Here is a 19,150-nt window from a genome sequence, read left to right as displayed (position 1 = left end):
AGATCTTAGACCAGGGGCTGGAAAGGGCTCCCCAACCAGTCCTCAAACCTCACCTTGGCTGGAGACTGGAGACTGGATCTTTTTCTCAAGAACAGAGAGAATTTTGCTCTGGCTGGGGTGCTCTTCCTACTTTGATTGGTGCAAAAATTAAAAATAAATCTGACCTCCGGCATTAGGCTCCGGCTCTTCTTGCCCATCATCCTGATCCCCTTGATTTTTATTTTTATTATTTTAATTAAAATGAACAGCTTCTTAATAGCGCCTCTGTTAGAGGATCTCTGGTTCTGAACATGGGGAAATGTGTCCTTCCATCACGCTGCAGGGCACATACTCATGGAAAAGCACCGCTTATAGGAATAAACGAAAATCTAACAGTTTGGGTGTCGGTATTCAAGCGTCTCTATGATCTTCCTGTATCAGTAAAACACCTCTGATAGCAATTTCATACATACGTTTTGTATAGATGCGGACATCGGGAGTCATGTACGCACATGCACACACAATATCATAGAGAGAGAGCTGCGTAATAAATTTTATCCTTGGTTTCAGGTGGCTATTAACACATCCCAATGTTATTATTAGCCTGCTAATACAGACTTACATCCCTATATACTTCAGGAACGACTCGCGATGATTTATCATTGCTAGAAATCTCTTTGCCCTTCACATTAAATATCCTTCTGTTTTGGGGTGAGAAGAAGAAGGACGGAGGGGTAATAGATTAAAGGAAACGAATTGATCCAGACTGTTACAGCTGAAGTCCAGAGAAACACTTTTGCCCTGATCATACAGTGCACCTTTTCCTTAACCAACATTTACGACGCCATCAGATCATCTTGCAATAAATGCATTTGTCATAATAACTTCGTAAAACTGACCCTGTTACCCTGCATCAGACAGGATCGGAGCCGCACTGCACTATAGTCCCCTGTCAATCACTTACGTCGGTGCCGGCCAAAAAAAAAAAAAAAAGAGAGAGAGAGAGAGAAAGAGAGAGAGAGAGAGAGAAAGAAAGGGGAAGGAAGGAAGGAAGGAAGGAAGGAAGGAAGGAAGGAAGGAAGGAAGGAAGGAAGGAAGGAAGGAAGGAAGGAAGGAAGGAAGGAAGGACGGAAAGAGAAAGAGAGAAAGAAAGCGAGCGAGAGAGAGAGAGAGAGAAAGAGAGAGAGAGAGAGAGAAAGAAAGAAAGAAAGAAAGAAAGAAAGAAAGAAAGAAAGAAAGAAAGAAAGAAAGAAAGAAAGAAAGAAAGAAAGAAAGAAAGAAAGAAAGAAAGAAAAAGAAGGAAAGAAGGAAAGAAAGAAAGAAAAAGAAAGAGAGAAGGCAGGAAGGCAGGAAGGCAGAAAGGCAGGCAGAAAGGAGGAAAGGAAGGAAGGAAGGAAGGAAGAAAGGAAGGAAGGAAGGAAGGAAGGAAGGAAGGAAGGAACGAAGGAACGAAGGAAGGAACGAAGGAAGGAAAAGAAAAAGTATTTTTGAAAACACTCGGAAAATGCACGAGGCCGGGGTGGGGGGTTGACACGCACACACAAGGCACATACATGCAGCTATGTGAGGTGTGAAAGGGGAGGGGGGGGGCGGGTGTACCGTGACTGAAAATGCGAGGGATTCCTTTTTACCCGCTTTCTTTTCCACAGGCAATAAATTCAAGACTATAAAAATCAAAGAAAGCTAATGTAAGTTTTATTAAACTATTTAACCATCACAATTTTAAGGCATTCTGTAACAAAGCAGTGTCAGTGGCACGCTGTATTTTACTAGCCTTGTAAAGTTAAATGAAGGCTTACGGTTTCAGCAACATAGTAAACTATTTTAATCCAAGCAAAGCAATACTGATATTATGCCGCAAAATACGTGAACATATACTCATATATGGAGATATTTTTTAAATAGTATATATATATAAAAGCATTCAGTCTAAGACAAGCTTTGGAGGTATACAGGAGGTTGTGTCTCCTCAGCTTGATGGTCAAAGTAGTAATGTCATGTGCGTACCAGTGACATTATAAATTTCATATTAAACCACATTATTTGACCATGTTAATAATCCATTTTCCAATGCCAGAGGGTTAATTAGTTATAACATCGTCCCCACTACTCTTACTACTTACATCTGTTTTTTTCTTTTCAAAAAATGCGTATATATCAGTATTTATGTATATATGCCTGTAATGGACACACACATACATGCATGTGTACGAAATCACCGGGTGTGTGGTGGTCTGTATGTAGTCTCTGGCTTTTTGCTGTCATACTCTGGAGACGAGTGGCAAAGAATAGCGTTTATCTCTATTCCCCCATGATGGTTATTAAAGGCAAAGTGAGTACATCAGCATCTTTCTTTAAAAAAAAATAATAGTAAAAAAAAATAATCCTTCCCCCCTCCCGGACCCCCACACAATGTTTCAGGAGCAAATCTATGAAGGGATTTTAGCTATTAGCCCCAGCGCTGCCTGTTTCGTGGCTTTTCTAAACTACTGACGTTTTGCAGCATTGCATAAACATAAAACAATCCATCCTTGATATGGAATGCAAGGGCGGATGACAGCGCAGCGCAGCCCCCTTGGCTTCGATTGATTTACGCTGAGACTGACGCTTTATCAGGCACACGAAAAAAGTTTGACCAATCATTTTGCTGGGAGCTCACAACACAGCAGCCCAACTGTACTTTGTTGGCTAGGAAGTTCGAGAAGGGGGTAGAGTACAAATCTAGATCTGTCCTATATATTTTTTTCCCTTCATTGAACCGTGCTTTGTATGATGTCTGAGAATGTCCATTTCTGGGACTCTTAGCAATTATTATGTCGACTCTATTATAAGTCATGAAAGTGAAGACTCGCCTTCAGCCAAATTTTCATCTGGGCAATATACAAGTTCCAGGCAAGCTGGGCATAATGAACATCTAGAATTCCCCTCTTGTAGTTTTCAGCCAAAACCTCCAGTTTTCAGCGCCTCCTGGACTCCTTTGAATCCACATTCTTCTGGTACCCTTCCTGCCGTCTACCATCCATATATTCAACATCAAAGCGTCCCATCTGATAGCAGGTATCTACGGAGCTGGCTGGATCCAGTGCCCAGAGCAGAGAACCTCCCCGGGCAGGGATCTGTTAAGGCAGAGCCGCTGCTGGGCCGTCCCGGGGATGTCCATAAACAGGGAACACAGGAGTACAATTTAGAAACTTCTGCTGGAAGGGAAGGGATCGTTTCCAATCAAAGGCCCAGCTTCGAGGACAATAAAGTTTGTGAAGGAAGCGAAGACAAAGACAGAACAGATCAAAGTAAGTTATAAAAGTGAGGAAGTAAACAGTATAAAAGCTGGAGGAGGTGCAATAAAATGGGACAATGCTGCATAAAGTTTAAAATCAGGGCTTAAAGAAAACTCTCAGATTGCTGATGCCAACATAAGGGGAGAGGTGGGGAGGGGAGAGGGGTGGCATTGTCTCTGCAGATAAATAAAAATCAAAATAAAAATGAGCATCGTCTCTGAGCAAAACAGAGTCCAGAGCGGACAAAAGCTGGATCAAATCATCCTCTTTCCTACAGAGCGCTGACTCCGGCTGCAGAGATCACTTTTGTAAGCGGGAGCAAATTCGTGCGGGGTCTGCGTGTGGAGGGGAAAAAAAGGGGGAGAAAATAAATGTCGGGGGGAAAGATAGGGAAAGGGGAGTGGAGGGTGGCGATCGGGGGAGAACAAGGGGGGAAAGAGAGAAAATTACGGAGGAAAAGTTCACGTGAGGGAAGTAAACAGCAGCGAGGTCTTTTCCATGCCCGTTGCTCTGATTTACCTCGGCAGATTCAGGGAAAGGCTCCCCTCCTCATATTGTTTCGTGTTTGGTGGTGGTGGTGGCGGTGGGTTTCAGTGTGTGTTTTGTTGTTGTTGTTTGGTTGTTGTTTTCTTTGGGGGGGTTGCTTGTTTATATTTAATTGTTTATTAAGTGTTACGGTTCAGGGTATGAATATTTCACAGCCATGCACCCTCATAGTTAAAAAAAAAGGGGGGGGGGTGCCTCCAGATTAATTAGTTCTTTATTTGTAAGGTAGCCAGATAGGGGAACAGTTAAAATTCTGCATACGTTTTTTCAGTGACCTGATTAGTGTTTTTTTTATCTAAAATACAGAAAAGAAAAGCTTTCTCCTTGAAAGTACTTAATACTACTATAATTAATGCTATTATTATTATTGTTGTTGTTATTATTATTATTATTAAAATTATGCAAAGGCATTTAAGTAAAAAAGAATCAGTATCTTCACCTCATGCAGTTTCGGTTAGTACCTAGTTTCCATCTAAAAGGTAAAAGTGAGCGAAAGCTTGTGTTGGAGGTGAGAGAGAGAGAAACTTGGCTTCACCGCCACGGTAAATATTTTGCAATGAAAGCCGAAGTTGTATAAACTTCCCGGCTGGAAATGGCAGAGAAACAGCCCCCGCAGAGGGTATAACTCTGCAGAGTGCATGCAGGACATACTGTCACAGTCATTCTTTTTCCTCCTGAATTAACTTATTTTTTTTCCCACCAACATGCAAGAGCAACAGAGATTGCCATTGCAACCATAGAATTAAAAATACAGTATATTCTCGAGCCTCGTGATTTCCTTTCCTCCGTGTCCAGGATGTTATGGTGACATTTTTTTCCTATCATTTAACTTGCACCATGCACGCGCACGCACACACACTTACACGCGCGCGAAAAAGAAAGTCCTGTTCTATTGTATTGGGCAGAGATCCAGAACAAACTGCGACCGTGAGGTGAATGATTTGAAAGAATTAAATATCCAGGTTCTGTGCTCAATGTCCCTGAAATTGAATATATAAAAATCTTGTCCAAGAAAATGTTATTATGTTATAAGTAAGTGCAGGGACCCACTCTAAGAGGATGCTGTGTGGTTTCTATGGCATGTGGTTACGATGCATATTTTGTTTTAAATAATAGTTTAATTTGGGGTAATGTTGAGAGCCTGCCAGGGCGGGAAGACGGAGCTGTTTTGCAGAAAGTACTCCCACCAATTTCCCTGACTATTTCAATTTTTGAAAGTATTTCACAATAATGAATCTCTACACTGTATATGGCACCGGGATCTGTTAATTTATTTGCCAGATTTTAAAGAAGGCATGTGCCAGAACTTCTACTCATTCTCTTGCCAGTTTAGGCACGTGTATACAGTAGGTAGATAAAACAATACTCGCATTTAAAATATCATATATTTTAACGATCCAAGATATAACCAAAAAAATAAAATCAAACCAAATAAATATCTGTTATGAAGCACAGCCCTCCATTGCCATTAAAGGATGGGTAGCAGGATTAACAGTATCAATTATTAACAGCTTTCTTCCTCTTTAATATTTAATTCTGCATATTAGATTAAGTCAATTACATTAAGGAAATAGCCGTGCAAATTTGTAAGAGGCAGTACTTACAGTGGAAGATTAACCGGATTATTTTAAAAAAATATTCAATATATTTAATTTTACAAAGAGGAAATGTTCTGATGGTGCGCGTGTGTGTGTATGTATATATTTATAATGGTCCATTTAATTGGTGTAAAGGTTTATGGCTTCAGTCATAATTTCAGAGAACGTAAAGGAAATAAAATAGAAATACGTGGTCTGTCTATAAACCTTCATTTTGCTTTTCCAGTATTCAGTTACCCAGCGGTCCTCTAAAATTTGCATGTGATTACTAAATGCTCTATTGTTTATTCCAAAAGGACTTCACCTTTGTGTGCAACCTTCCCATAGCACCTTCCCCAAGTACTGTCTGTGGGACTCATTTCTAAAATGTTGTGTCCCGTCCCCCCCCTACCACCCCGCACCCCACCCCACCCCACCCCGGCTTGATTAGGCTTATTCCTGAAATGTGCTTTTTGCAAAGGATTCCCACGTAACTTCTCCCATACGCGAGAGTGACGGGCAGTCTGTTATTTATTTTTGGCTGCATTTCTCCCCTTCGAAGCAGCCCTGCAAATGTCCGTGTCTCTGCATAACACTGTCCAGATCTCCAGCAGGAGAGTCCGGCCAGCCCTCAAAGGATTTTTATGGTATCGAGACCATTTCTTGCCACACAGCAAAACAGGCAGAATTTATGAAAGTTTTTTTTTCAGGCATCGTCTCAATATTATTTGCCTGCACGCTGTGTCTGTAGGAGTGCATCTGGAGACACGTGGGAAAACACATCTGAATTCTATATATAATTTTTGCATTGGTTTCTCTGAGTATAGCATATGGAACGCGCAGATAGGCATTATGCAAATCCGTAAGTGCATACATGTGGGTGTTTTCTGGTGCGGATAGACCTGGAGAAAAGTCGACGGGAGCTCTGCTACTGGGTACAGAAGACACGTGCGCACCCAAACATACGTGTGCGCAAGCACGTATGTGCAAGTGAGCATGTGTGCGCAGACATGTATGTGCACACAGACACGCGGGGAAGTCTAACTCGCTGCTGCTCCTTGCCTGCAGCCCAGACCCCCACCCGCGGAGGCGCAGGGGACAGGCGCGGCAGCTTTTCGGGACCGGGGCACCCCCCACATCTGCGCGGGTTTGTTCGCCCTGATGATGCTGTACTATTATCATAGGGCCTCTGCTGCCAGCTCATATCTCAGCGAGCATTTTTCACTCGGGCGTGCATATCCGTATGTATAATCTTAATATTTGATGGCATGATTAAAACCTTCTGAGAAACACTCAAGCTGCATCGTATTGATCTTGCTGCTTTTCTTTCAGCCAACCCAGCTGCCAGCTGGCTTCACGCCCGTTCCTCCAGAAAAAAGCGATGCCCTTACACGAAATACCAGACCCTGGAACTAGAGAAGGAGTTTTTATTCAATATGTACCTGACGAGGGACCGTAGACATGAAGTGGCCAGACTCCTCAACCTGAGTGAGAGACAAGTCAAAATCTGGTTTCAGAACCGAAGGATGAAAATGAAGAAAATGAACAAGGAACAGGGCAAAGAGTGAAAACCAGAAAAGCAGCACCCCTCCCTCCTTCCCCAGCCTCTGCGGCCGTGCACCCGAACTGTAGTGCTAACATATAAATAACCCAAGCAGCGGCAAAACCTTCCCATTTCCCATCTCCATCGTTGCATGCGAGATGTTGCTTATTATTTTTATCTTCCTAGTGTTGTCACGTATGAGGCAACTTAGCAAAAACTGCAGCTCCTCTTTGGAGACACATGCTAGGTTTTGTTTCTATTTTCTTGTTGTCTTTCTCTATTATCATTTTTTTTTCTTCTCCCTACAGCGTTACATAGATACAGGCTCCTGTCTGAGCAGCAGCTTTCTCTGCTTGCATTTTCTCCATGGAAGGCAAGACGGCAAACAAAACTGGCCACAAACAGATCTGGTCCAAGCTCCCACCAAACCACGCTGTGTTTCTTTATCCACGTAAGGACAAAGATTCTCTATAATACTCACAGCACCCCGGTGCACCCAGGCACACAAACACACAGACACACAAACGTTGAGGTGGCCAAGGAACCAGACGATTTAATTAAACTACTGCAAGACAGACACATTCGTAAGACTTGCGTTTAATTGCACCCAACAAATCATTTTCAATTCGTCAACTTTACACTGGGCAAGTCGGTCAGTGACAGCCCAACTCCCAGCTGCGCTGGGTTTCTTTATTTCTTTTTCATTTTCTTTCTTTTTTTTTTTTTTTTTTTTTTTTTTTTTTTCGGTTGGCGTTATTATGCGGGATTTTTATTTCAGTCTTGCCATGGCAGATATGTGACTTTGACCTGGAAGTTTAGTAGGATCTTTACAGGCAAACATCCTCATCTGGTAGCTTTATATTGAGTCACTTGGAAGAGGAGAAAGACGGGGAAGGAGACGAGAGTGCGTGTGGGGGGCACTCTCAGAGCCGCATTGTAAATTATTTAGGAGAAAAGGGGGCGGAAGAACCCCTGCCAACTTATTCCTAACTTTTAGAGGACAGGAAGAATGGGATTTTCTAGTTAAAAAACTACCTTAGTAGAGCTGTAAGAGAGGGAAAGGTTGTGTTCTTAGTGCTAGCATATTTATAATTTATTGTGAATTGACTTTTCCTAAAGCAGTAGGCTGTTGCAGAGATAAAGTGCCAACCATAGAGTGTGTGTATTTCTTCCCCCTCCTGTTTGCCGAGATGCTTTTAATACTCCGGTGTTGTGTTTTTTTCGCCTGCTCCGTGGTGAAGCGAGCTCACGGCATGTTTTCCCACTGCGACCCCGTTCACTTCGGGGCCCTGCGCCTGGCCGGCCCCGGGGCCGCCGCCTCCCCGGGGAGGGAGCCCCGGCCCGCGGGTGGCACCGGGGGCTGCGGCGGCTCCGCGGCTCGGCGCTCAGCCACCCTTTTCCCGAAGAGCATCCAGTGTAACAAATATAGACCCTAATTGTTTACAAACGAGGTCTCATGTCATGCCGGACGGAGCTGGTTTCTCATCTGACAGATCCGCTGGAGGTTTCTCTGAACCGCCCGTGCGGGACTGGTTTTCCTTTATCTCTGTAAGACTTAACTTTGTTTTGGGAAGGGGGGAGGGAGTGGGTGGCGGGTGGGTTAGTACGAGTTGATTACATGGTGGCTATTGTAAAATGTGTTTGTGGTTGTGTTTCTGTGAATGTTGAAGCTCGTTTTCTGTTTCTATTGTGGCTTTTAAGTATACAAAGAGTTCTTCAGTTGTTAGTTGATGGAAAATACCGAAATAAACCTCTTTTTTTTTTTTTCTTCGTGTGCAAATTTGTATATTTAGCTGCCAGGAGGCTTTCTAGGAACAATGCAAGTGCAAGGTAGCTTGTTTTAATTGGGTGGATGGGTGGGGAAGAGAAGACACATCTATTTCTGTTGTATATGTGAACGAATCAGTGCAAATCTGATTTCATAAGCTACTAACTTGGGTATCCTTAGCATTAGTTTTTGAGACCACTTTTATCTGATGTGAGCAGAGATTGCCCTGGGAGGAAGTGATAGGAAGATCTGCGTTTTTTCCGTGTTTTTTTTTTTTTTTCCCAAGTGTTCCTGTTTTATTTTGTTTGTTTGTTTCTTCTTTCCATGATCCAGAGATAAGAAACAAGTAGCTGCACCTCGGTGCACCGAAATTTACACCAATTCAATTCCTTATGAAAGGGAAAAAAAATCTTTCACTCCACCAGAAACCAGTGTGTAAGACCATTCCTCAGAAAGTTTGTTTTAATGCCTAAACTTTCCCATTTGAAGCTTTCCATCATTTAGTAGCTCCTTTGGGGCTTCAAAACTTAGGGGGCTTCAAAATTTAACTATTACGTTGCCAGAGAAAGATAAATTTAACTAAACTTCACCCTGTGTCAAAATATCTATTCTCCTTCCTCAAAACTAAATTAAGAAAAAAGCTGCTGCAGATATTCTGAGCTGGAAAAAAAAAAAAGTTCTGACGGCAGGATCATTTCTTTAAATCCAAATTTATATATATATACTAAAAAAATAAAAGATACTATGTTGAAGAAGATGATTATGTGTGTTTAACTACGTAATTATTTCAGTTTTATTTGATTCTTCTCAAGGGTGAATGAACTTTTTAATCTGCTTCTTGCTAGGTTGATATATTCCTCACATTTGGAACTGAGCATGCAGTTCACTAAATACACATTACTATATTTTTGAGAAGTGTACCCATGACTTAATTGATGTTTGCAACCCATCGGACACTAGAATTTAGAAACGTTTTTCACTTTCTTTAGAGTTGTGGTAAAGAGCAGATATTTTTAAAACAACAACATAAGGTTCTTTTAAAATAGAATTTAAAATGTTAGTTCGTTTTATTAGGAAATATACTTACTTTTAAAATGTTGGAAAAAACTGTCTTCTGTAGCATCAGCCTGGATGTATTTTCTACAGATGTTTAATGCTCCAGAATAAAAATCGATTTTAGAACAACAGTACCTATATGTCATTGTGTTATACTGCTTCGTCTAAAATTTCATAAATATTTTCATTGTGTTTTTCTGCGTTCTTTAGTGTCTCGTTAAATGTATTATAAGAATCAATTTTTGCTTAGGTTAAAAGTATGTCCAGAGACAAATGGAAATAATTCCTTTCCAGTGTAGCAAGTGCTTACTCGGTCTTTTGCAGATTTGATGCGTTTCTAAATCTTTCTAATTTTTTTCTTTAAGTCAGAGATCGTTAATCTCTGATTGCATTCACCGTTGCTTGCTTGTTTGTTTGTTCTTTTTTCAGGTTTTAATTTTTGCATTCTTGCACCAGCCTTAGGGGACCAGAAGTAGAAGTGCACAGTGGGTAGGCTTTATTTTACTTTCTCTCTGGTTTATACTTCTACTTCCCTATGAAAACTTTGCTAAAGGAAAATTAGAAAACCAAAACAAACAGTGAGAAACCCCACCCTGCCTTCCCTGCTTGGCATCACCTCGGATTTGACACGCGGTTCCTTTTTTCAAGGACTCAATTAGCGGTTACTGTAATTTCGTCTCTAAATTCTTTTGATACTTTATTGCTTGAGAATAAATACAAACGCCTGGAAAGTGTTTCCATCTATATATTAAAAACAACAACGACAGACAAACAAACAAACAAAACCTATTACATCAACAAATATACAAACAAAAACTGAGACCTGCTCAATCCTACAGGAAGCAGGTATTGAGAAACATAACCAAGAATCTTTTTTCCACTAACTTTTAACATAATGGGCGCTCTAAAGGGCAATATTTCACTTCTTTAAAAAATCCTTTCTTTGAGGAAGCTCTGAAAAGAAAACAAAAGAAGAAAAAAGATACTTAGAGCTTATTGAGGGAAGAGAGAGAAAGGGAAGTAACTTGTCATAAAAAAAGGAAAATTCAGTGCAGTGTGCTGCAATAAAAGAATATGACCGCTATAAAACTTTATAGGGTATAAATTTCTGAAGGTTAAGGAACTAAACGGCTGTAAAGCAAACAGTGCAAGAAAACTTTCAGGAACTCCTAAATTACTACAACGACTTGGGAATGTGGGGAAACCCAACGTGTAAAAGCTCTTCTTTCTGCTTCAGTCACATACAAAGTTCACTCCTTTTTATTTTCCCTATTGGAGGGGGTAGGTTAAAAAATAAGAAGGGGGGGGGAGGGAATAAAAGGTAGGGAGGAACTTTTGCTAATTTATTCTTCTCTTGCAGTTTCTGTGAAAATCCAGCACTCTGGATTATACCCTTTGTTGTTCAATTTTATTATTATTATTATTTTTTCCTTTAAAGCAATTCCAGGCTGCCAGAATGCTGAGCCGTGCACACAATAACACCACCACCACACAGATGCACCCCCACACTCACACTAAGTTCTGGCGAGACGTCTGGGCTTGGGAAGCTCTTTATCGGTTTACAGCTCCGGCCTTCCCCTTCCAGAGCAGAATGACCAATTGTTTAGTCTCGGAATTTGAAACAATAGAGGTTTTCAAAAGCAACCCCATTTTGTCTCTTTTATTGCTAGTAGAGTGACTGGATGGTGGGGCTTTCGCATCGCAGAGAGCGCTTTCAGCGCTGAGCGGTGCAGAGGAAGAAGTCAGCTCTCCTCCTTCTCGCTCTTTTCGCTCCTCACCGCCCTTCGCGGTCGCGGTGCCCCTGGCCCTCGCGGGCCCCTCTCCGCGGGCCTGGAGGGGGAAGCGCCGCGGGGCTGCGGTGCCGCCAAGGGCCGCGCGGTGGCGCCATTGCTCCACGAGAGACGCGCGGCTCCCGCGCGCCGCCGCGGGGCTCCGCGGAACACCTTGATTGGATTAGCGGCAGAGGCCGGGCTGTTCGCTGCGGGCATGAATAATCCCGAGGCATAAAATATAGGGTTAATTATAGCTATTTTTCCGATTTTATAGGTTACATCTATTTTTTTTTCTCCTCGAGGGTAAATTATGTGAGGTTTAAAGAAAAGGGGGGGTGTTAATCTCGTGGCTCTGTGCTGGGATGCAGTGAGAGTTGGGACACGCATCTATTGTAAATGTTCTTAAAAGGGAGGAAAAAAACATCATTTTGTTTTCTGCGAGTTTGGATGGAGGTGGGGGGACAGCTTTATTATCTCAAACCAAAGATTTACGTTTGCAGCACTGGAAAAGAGAGTGGCTCAAAGATTTCGGGGAGAAAGAGGCACATACAAAATCAGGATATTTCTCCTTGGCTATTTAACTTGGCCGTTAGGATGGTTTGCGCTTTCTCGGCTCTTTATTTTATTTTATATGTTTTAGCTTTCTTAGCCATCACCTAAAAATGGGATATGCTTTTTAGATTTTGAGCTTTTTTATATACTTCCTCCTCCTTTTGGTAGAACTGCCGCTGTTTCTTGTCTTCATTAATAGGCTTCAAAATGCTACTATATAGTAAATTAATCTAAATTGCTGTGAACTTACCACGTTTTGTTATGCGTATAAATGCTCCAAGGATGCTGTACCAGCAAAAAATGTAAAATTTTAACTCTATTAGTTCACTTCTTCTGGGAACGTTTTTTTCTTCATAATTGCAAGACAATAATTATTCAGACGTTGCAATCCTTATATTCAGCTACAACTAGCACAGAAAGAAAAGATGGCAAATATCTCAACATTTTCATTCAAATTATTATAACAATGCATTTTCTGAATACAATCTCCTCCGAAGATACACAAGAAAATATGCCCATTTCCCGATATGCAGCATTCTGGTGAAGAATGTAACAAATTAAAACTATGCACACAACAGAATAGGAATCATTGCCCAAGCGATTTGACATGATGTTTAAAGAGTCAAAGTTTAAACATCTCAAGACTCTATTTAAACCCTATAAAATGAAATACAAATGTAAACAGATACAGATGAAAAAAAAAATATAAGAGAAATACTACCCTTGTGCATTCATTAAAATGCAGAGTAGTGAAAAGTTAAGGTTTACCTAACAGAAGGTTTGGAGTTCCTTCCTCCCTCCCTCCCTCCCTCTCTCTTTCTCTCTCTTTCTTTCTTTCTTTCTTTCTTTCTTTCTTTCTTTCTTTCTTTCTTTCTTTCTTTCTTTCTTTCTTTCTTTCTTTCTTTCTTGTCAATTCTCAATAAATCTTTCCTCCACTGGGTATTTATAAATTATCTTCTTTCACACACACACCCCCACATGCACATACATGCGCACTTGTTTTTTCTTATAATAGAAACATTTTCCTTTCCTCGGGAATCTGAGTACAGTATATGAAAGATTTAAGATCAGCTATTGATTTCTAGTGCATTGATGAGTTACCATCACTTCATGACCATAAAATTCTACTGCACTTGATAAAATGTGAACTTCCAAGAGCAACTTCCCTCAAGCCTTCTCAGGCTCCGTATATGAATGGGAACGGCTGTTATTTTTTATTTTATAAACTTCAGTGGATGTGAGTACGCCTGTAAACACCCATAGAAGAACATAAATTATTTTCTAAAAATCCTTTAGTCAATTCATTGTTTTGCTTTCTTGAAAATTCTAGCATCGAGCATCCACACACCACGCTGTTTAGTTCTGTTTACTTATGTGCACCATTTCTAGGTTTTTATGTTCAATGATGAAACCAAAATCTGCTCAATCGACAATAAAAGTGTTGAGAAAAATAAAATGTTAACTTGTCTTTTAGGGGGGAAAAGCCTTAATTATACCACTGCAAGTACTTCAACCACAATAATTACTTGAAAAGGCTCTTAGACTCGGCTGAAATTATCCCTACACAAAATAAACGAAACGTATTTACTTAAATTATTTCTCTAAGGGTGGTTTTAAAGTTTTATTCCGTTATTATCTTTGTTTTCTTTCTTTCTTTCTCTCTCCCTGTCTTTTTGTCTACCTTAGTTCCTTGCCTATTCCCCCTGCCAATGCAAGTGCTTTTTACCAAAGCCCAACAAAGCAAGGACTTTTACTCTTTTTCATGTTGTGGACAGTTGAAAATTGTCCTTCAGCTTAAGGCAGGCAGGAGTAAAAACGTGCTTTATTCACCTTTCTGTGTCAATACTGCGCAGACGGATGCAACGGATTTCAGCAGAAATCTACCTGGGGAAAATGGAAAATAAAAAGAAATGTTTAGAACAGTGTCTTTAACTCCTACTGAAGGTTGAAGGATTGGAAAATAGAGATGGCAATGCGAGGGGATTGGAGAGGCGTCGTGGGTGTTAGGCACGCTGGGACAGCATTTAAGTTGGGAGGGTTTGGTGTCGTTATTAGCTGAAATACGTCTCTGTAATATTTGCTGACTGCGATAAATGAATTTCAAAATCTACCCCCTGTGTGTTTAGATTGTGGAAAATCGCAGCGTTGGCATCTTAGGGGTAAGTTTACTTCGTTCTTAACAAACGTCAATAAAATAGAAAGCCTCTCTTTCATCTCACTTATCCCATCCCCCTTTTCTCCCTAGTTTTCATAAGTATCATGAAAAAAAAAAGTTATTGAGAACGGGGTGAGGTAGGGAAGCAGCCATCACTTACTGACCATAAAGGTTCTGTTCTGGATGTGATAAGCGAAACAATACTTTTAGTTTGTAATCATCCCCAAACACATCTTGAACAAGTCCTCTGTGTGAGCTGGGCACCGGGGAGGAGGCTGGGAGGGGGCTAGAAGAGAGATTCAAAAAGTCAATGTTATATATGAAAAACTATAATCGTTTTAATTCAATATTGACACCTCAACATCTCGCTGTAATGCGGACGGGTCCAATCGAAACCTCTGTTTTATAGCAGTAGAGGAAAGAACTCGTAAAATCCTAACAGCTTTTATGTAGTGCGGTATAAACAACAACAACATCCCCGGCTTTATGGCATTTTATAGTTTGTTAAACAGTTTACAGCCTTTTTTGGGGCTATTACAAATGCAATTCCCTTCATGTGATAGTTAAACCTTTATCAATAATAAGGAAATTGATCATTAAAATGTTAAATATGACTACCTCGTTTGTTTTAAAATATGTTTAGGGTAAGAAGCTGTATGATTTGATAACTTGTATTAAAATACCAATTACATTTATAGGACCTTTTAAAACTGGTAGCAATTAAATCGTGTTCTTTTACAGTTTTCCAAAGCGACCCTGACATTTAAAAAGGCTAAAACTGCCTCGTTAAAATTTTGAAATTAACGACTGAGAGCGCTCCTCTTTAATTTTCCAGCACTCCCCAAAAAATCAATCTTTTGGGTGGTCTAGGTATGTGATTTGTTGTGAGGCGAGAGATATCTCATTAATGTAGGTAGTTAAACATATTTAATCCGTATATTCACCCCACCTCCTTCTCCCTCTCTCTCTCGCTCCCTCTCCCTCTCTCTCGCTCCCTCTCTCTCTCTCTCTCCCCCCCTCGCTTGCTTTTCCTTCTTTATTCTCTCACACTCTTCCTTTCACAATCATGCAGTGCAGAGTCCGTGTGGAGTAAGGAGAAGCCAATAGGATGAGGTTTTGGTAATAGATGCAAATGATCATGAAAAGACACTGCAAAATATGAAACAACTCATTTGCGCTGAAGTAAATCACTGAAAACTGTTTATGAACTGGCATCTCTTCTTGGAAATGTAAAGCGAGAACTCTTTAAGTGGCGATTTTTTTTTTTTTTTTAGGGGTGGGGGGGAGGAAAGAATTCAATATCATGCAGGCTTAGAGTTTTGATTATATCCTCCTTTTATATTCCTGGAAAACACAAACTGTCGTTGCTTAGCATCTTAGCGCTTTCTTTTTTTGCTGATAGATTCCCGTGGTCAGGTTTGGTTGGCTACTTCTTTTTTTTTTTTTTTTTTTTCCTCCTCCGAACAAATATTATTATTTAAATTAAGATGAGCTCTTATTTTGTCAACTCACTCTTCTCCAAATACAAAACCGGGGACTCCTTGCGTCCCAATTACTATGACTGTGGGTTCGCTCAGGATCTTGGGGGCAGACCCACGGTGGTGTACGGACCCAGCACGGGGGGCACCTTCCAGCATCCGACCCAAATCCAGGAGTTTTACCACGGAGCATCCTCACTCTCCAGCTCCCCTTACCAACAGAATCCCTGCGCCGTGGCGTGCCATGGGGACCCCAGCAACTTCTATGGCTACGACCCCTTGCAAAGGCAGAGCCTCTTCAGCGCCCAGGAGTCGGACTTGGTGCAGTACACGGACTGCAAGCTTGCTGCCAGCGGCCTTGGAGAGGAGGCGGAGAGCTCGGAGCAGAGCCCTTCTCCGACCCAGCTTTTCCCCTGGATGCGACCGCAAGGTGAGGCGAGATGGAAAGGACAGCGAAGGAGCGTTTCCAGAGCCCATAAAGTATCTCTCTTTCTTTCTCTCTTTCTCTCTTTCTCTCTTTCTTTCTTTCTTTCTTTCTTTCTTTCTTTCTTTCTTTCTTTCTTTCTTTCTTTCTTTCTTTCTTTCTTTCTTTCTTTCTTTCTTTCTTTCTTTTTTCTTTTTCTTTCTTTCTTTCCTTTCTTTCCTTCTGTCTGTCTTTCTGTCTTTCTGTCTTTCTCTCTCTCTCTCTCTCTCTCTCTTTCTCTTTCTCTTTCTTTCTGTCTGCCCCTCTTTCTTTCTGTCTGTCTCTCTTTTTCTTTCTTTCTTTCGCTCCCTTTTTCTTCTCCAATGACTGTATTTTACTGCTTTATGAGGGTAAACTTTTGCACTTGTAAATTGCTTTATAGTTTAATTACCCTGAAGGAGACCTTTTCTTCTGGGGGCTCAGCGAGCCGGGCTTTCAGTGGAAGGAAGCATCCTTAAAGTTTATGGCACTTTTACAGCCTTAAAAAGCCTCTCATTTTTTGTTTTGCGTTTGGTTGGGGATTTTGGTGGTGCTGCTTGCTCTCCCTGGGCTGCAGCTTTTTTTTTTTTGTGTGCGGGCAGCCTCCTGGATCCCAGGGAGCCGGAGTATGTTGTTGTTGTTGTTCGGGTAATAAGTGTACAAGTGAAGGCTTTAGCTGGGCTGCTTGGAATGGGCTTGTGTGTGACCCTCCCCCTCCTCCGCCACCATCACCCTTTTCCTTTACAACCATCTTCCCTTTTATAATATAATACAACAGTCTTTCCTTTTCCCTGTTTGCTTCCTGCCTTTGCTTCTGCGAGTCCTTTCTTCCTCCCCCTTCCGTGTGTGTGTGTGGGGGGGGGGGGGGGGGGGGGTGAGTGCGTGTGTGAGAGTGTGTGTGTCTGCGTGTCTGTGTGTGTGTCTGTGTGTGTGTGCGCGCCTATTCCCGAGCCTGGTTTATGTATCTTTCAACCTCCTTCTCTTCTTCCCCTTTCCACCCAACCTTTGCAATTCCCCAGCAGCCGCTGGACGGAGGAGGGGGAGGCAAACCTACAGCCGCTACCAGACGCTGGAACTGGAGAAGGAATTTCTATTTAATCCCTACCTGACCCGCAAACGGAGGATCGAGGTCTCGCATGCCCTGGGATTGACAGAAAGGCAGGTCAAAATCTGGTTCCAGAACAGAAGGATGAAATGGAAAAAGGAAAACAACAAAGACAAGTTTCCCAGCAGCAAATGCGAGCAGGAAGAACTGGAAAAACAGAAAATGGAAAGAGCCCAGGAGGTGGACGAGGAAGGGGAAGCACAGAAGGTGGACAAGAAATAAAAGCATTTTTAAGGACTGAAAGGCAAGCGCTGCTGGGGTGGAAGAGCCCCTAAGCCCCACATTAATGGTAGTTAATGTAAGGGAGGGGTGGGAAACAACAATGCATAGAAAAGAGAAAGAAAAAAAAAACATTTTATTGCTGTAAAACAATATAGCTGTAAGCACCACTTTCCTGATTATCCTTTGAAACAATGAACAGTATGCAAAAGTGGTCTGGAGGTCTCTCCTGCCTTTTGCCAGTTATTAACTAGTGGTAGTGTAACGCAATAGCTTATGTAAAACATGACTGTGAATTTTTTTTTCTCTCTCTCTGTCTTTCTGTCTCTCTCTTCTTTCCTGGGGGGTGGGTTGGTTAACATAGCTTTCAATGCTATAGAAGTTATGTGAAATTACATTTGTGCACTTTTTAAAAAATTTCCACTTTTTTTGTTGTGGTTTATCTGTATGTACTGGAGGTAGCGATTGACACAAACATCCCAACAACATGAAACTGCCTATTTATGCTACAGTTTTCTCTCTCTTTCTCTCTCTTTACTTTCTTTACTTCTGTTCTTATGTTCGCTTCATTTTTTTTGTTTTGTTTTTTTCGATTTTTGAATGTCTCTTAAAAAAAAAGAGAAAAAAACATTAAAAAACGTTTTCCTCTCCTTTAGTTAGCATGCGCACAGTGAAGCAAGTTGTAAAGTGATCTTTAGGTTAACTGTGAAAAAGAATGTATACTGTATACGTGAATTACTTTATTGGGGGAACTAATGATATATTTTGTTGTTCTTTCATCACTTTGTTCTATTGTCTAAACCTGGAAGCAGCGGAAGAAAGTTACAATAAAGTTTACAAGCGAGAATTCCGTGACATCATTCTTTTACCCTGCTCCATTTCCTCCAGGACCACTTTGATAGAAAGGAAATAAAAGTCATTGTGTCGGAGCTGCAGCCCTCACCATCAAAGACTTCTTCGCCTGTAGAGATGCTGGCAGGCTGGATCGCTGCTGGGACAGGCAGAGGCAGGGGCTGGGGCTGGGGAGCTGCATGGGAACCGTGGAGAAGGGGCCGGGGCAGGAGGGGGGGAGGAACTGCGATGGCTTCTTCTGTTGTTGTTTCTAACTGTTCATGTGTGGTGACAGGTTGGGAAGCTGTGTGGAAATCCTTCCTGAAGGTAATGTGTGTTTTCCTTCCTTCCTTCCTTCCTTCCTTCCTTCCTTCCTTCCTTCCTTCCTTCCTTCCTTCCTTCCTTCCTTCCTTCCTTCCTTCCTTCCTTCCTTCCTTCCTTCCTTCCTTCCTTCCTTCCTTCCGTTCTTTCTCTCTCTTTCTCTCTTTCTTTCTTTCTCCCTCCTTCTTTCTCTCTTCTTTCTCTTTCTCTTTCTTTCTCTTTCTCTCTCTTTTCTCTCTCTCTCTCTCTCTCTCTTTCTCCCTCTTTCTTTCTCTCTTTCTCTCTCTCTTTCTCTCTCTCTCTCCCCCCCTTCTCTCCCTCTCCCTCTCTCTCCCTCTCCCCTTCTCTCCATCTCTCCTCCCCTTCTCTCCATCTCTCCTCACCCTACTTTCTCTGCACGATAAAGCCCAGGTCTGAATCACTGTCCTTTCTTCCCACTGGTCTGTCTGCAAAATCGCCAGTTGTGCGGCTGAGCTGTTCTCTACCCTTTCGTCTAGTGAACTCTCCTGCCATGGCAAGAGAGAGCGT

General features: G+C 41.7%; 2 protein-coding genes and 1 long non-coding RNA gene across 4 annotated transcripts; 2 read left to right on the top strand and 1 right to left on the bottom strand.

Annotated features, from left to right (window-relative positions):
* Window positions 1-1,563: 1,563 nt before the first annotated feature.
* On the top strand, window positions 1,564-9,881 carry HOXB9 (homeobox B9). The gene is made up of 2 exons (XM_013200214.3): window positions 1,564-3,269; window positions 6,713-9,881. The coding sequence occupies exons 1-2, from the start codon at window positions 2,762-2,764 to the stop codon at window positions 6,946-6,948; spliced, it is 744 nt and encodes a 247-aa protein (XP_013055668.1). The 5' UTR covers window positions 1,564-2,761; the 3' UTR covers window positions 6,949-9,881.
* Window positions 9,882-10,491: 610 nt separating this feature from the next.
* On the bottom strand, window positions 10,492-15,218 carry LOC125180462 (uncharacterized). Its single transcript, XR_010826252.1, has 4 exons — window positions 14,391-15,218; window positions 13,902-13,955; window positions 12,322-12,478; window positions 10,492-10,701 (listed from the first exon to the last, which is right to left on the bottom strand). It is a non-coding gene; the product is annotated as an uncharacterized lncRNA (long non-coding RNA).
* Window positions 15,219-15,713: 495 nt separating this feature from the next.
* HOXB8 (homeobox B8) lies at window positions 15,714-18,317 on the top strand. Of its 2 annotated transcripts, none has more exons than XM_013200229.3 (2): window positions 15,714-16,134; window positions 17,169-18,317. In XM_013200229.3, the coding sequence occupies exons 1-2, from the start codon at window positions 15,714-15,716 to the stop codon at window positions 17,471-17,473; spliced, it is 726 nt and encodes a 241-aa protein (XP_013055683.1). In that variant the 3' UTR covers window positions 17,474-18,317. The 2 variants fall into 2 exon arrangements, with proteins under 2 accessions (XP_013055683.1, XP_013055682.1); XM_013200228.3 differs by having other exon boundaries at window positions 17,166-18,317.
* The last annotated feature ends 833 nt before the right edge of the window (window positions 18,318-19,150 follow it).

The sequence above is a fragment of the Anser cygnoides genome, chromosome 22 (assembly GCF_040182565.1).
Source record: "Anser cygnoides isolate HZ-2024a breed goose chromosome 22, Taihu_goose_T2T_genome, whole genome shotgun sequence".
NCBI lineage: Eukaryota > Metazoa > Chordata > Aves > Anseriformes > Anatidae > Anser > Anser cygnoides.
This window is presented reverse-complemented; position numbering and strand designations above follow the sequence as displayed.

Excerpts from the sequence above, each read along its gene's own strand:
- HOXB9 (XM_013200214.3), top strand. The coding sequence starts at position 2,762 with ATGTCCATTTCTGGGACTCTTAGCAATTATTATGTCGACTCTATTATA. Across the intron at positions 3,270-6,712 it reads CAAAGACAGAACAGATCAAA|CCAACCCAGCTGCCAGCTGG; the intron begins GTAAGTTATAAA and ends CTTTTCTTTCAG.
- HOXB8 (XM_013200228.3), top strand. The coding sequence starts at position 15,714 with ATGAGCTCTTATTTTGTCAACTCACTCTTCTCCAAATACAAAACCGGG. Across the intron at positions 16,135-17,165 it reads CCCCTGGATGCGACCGCAAG|CAGCCGCTGGACGGAGGAGG; the intron begins GTGAGGCGAGAT and ends GCAATTCCCCAG.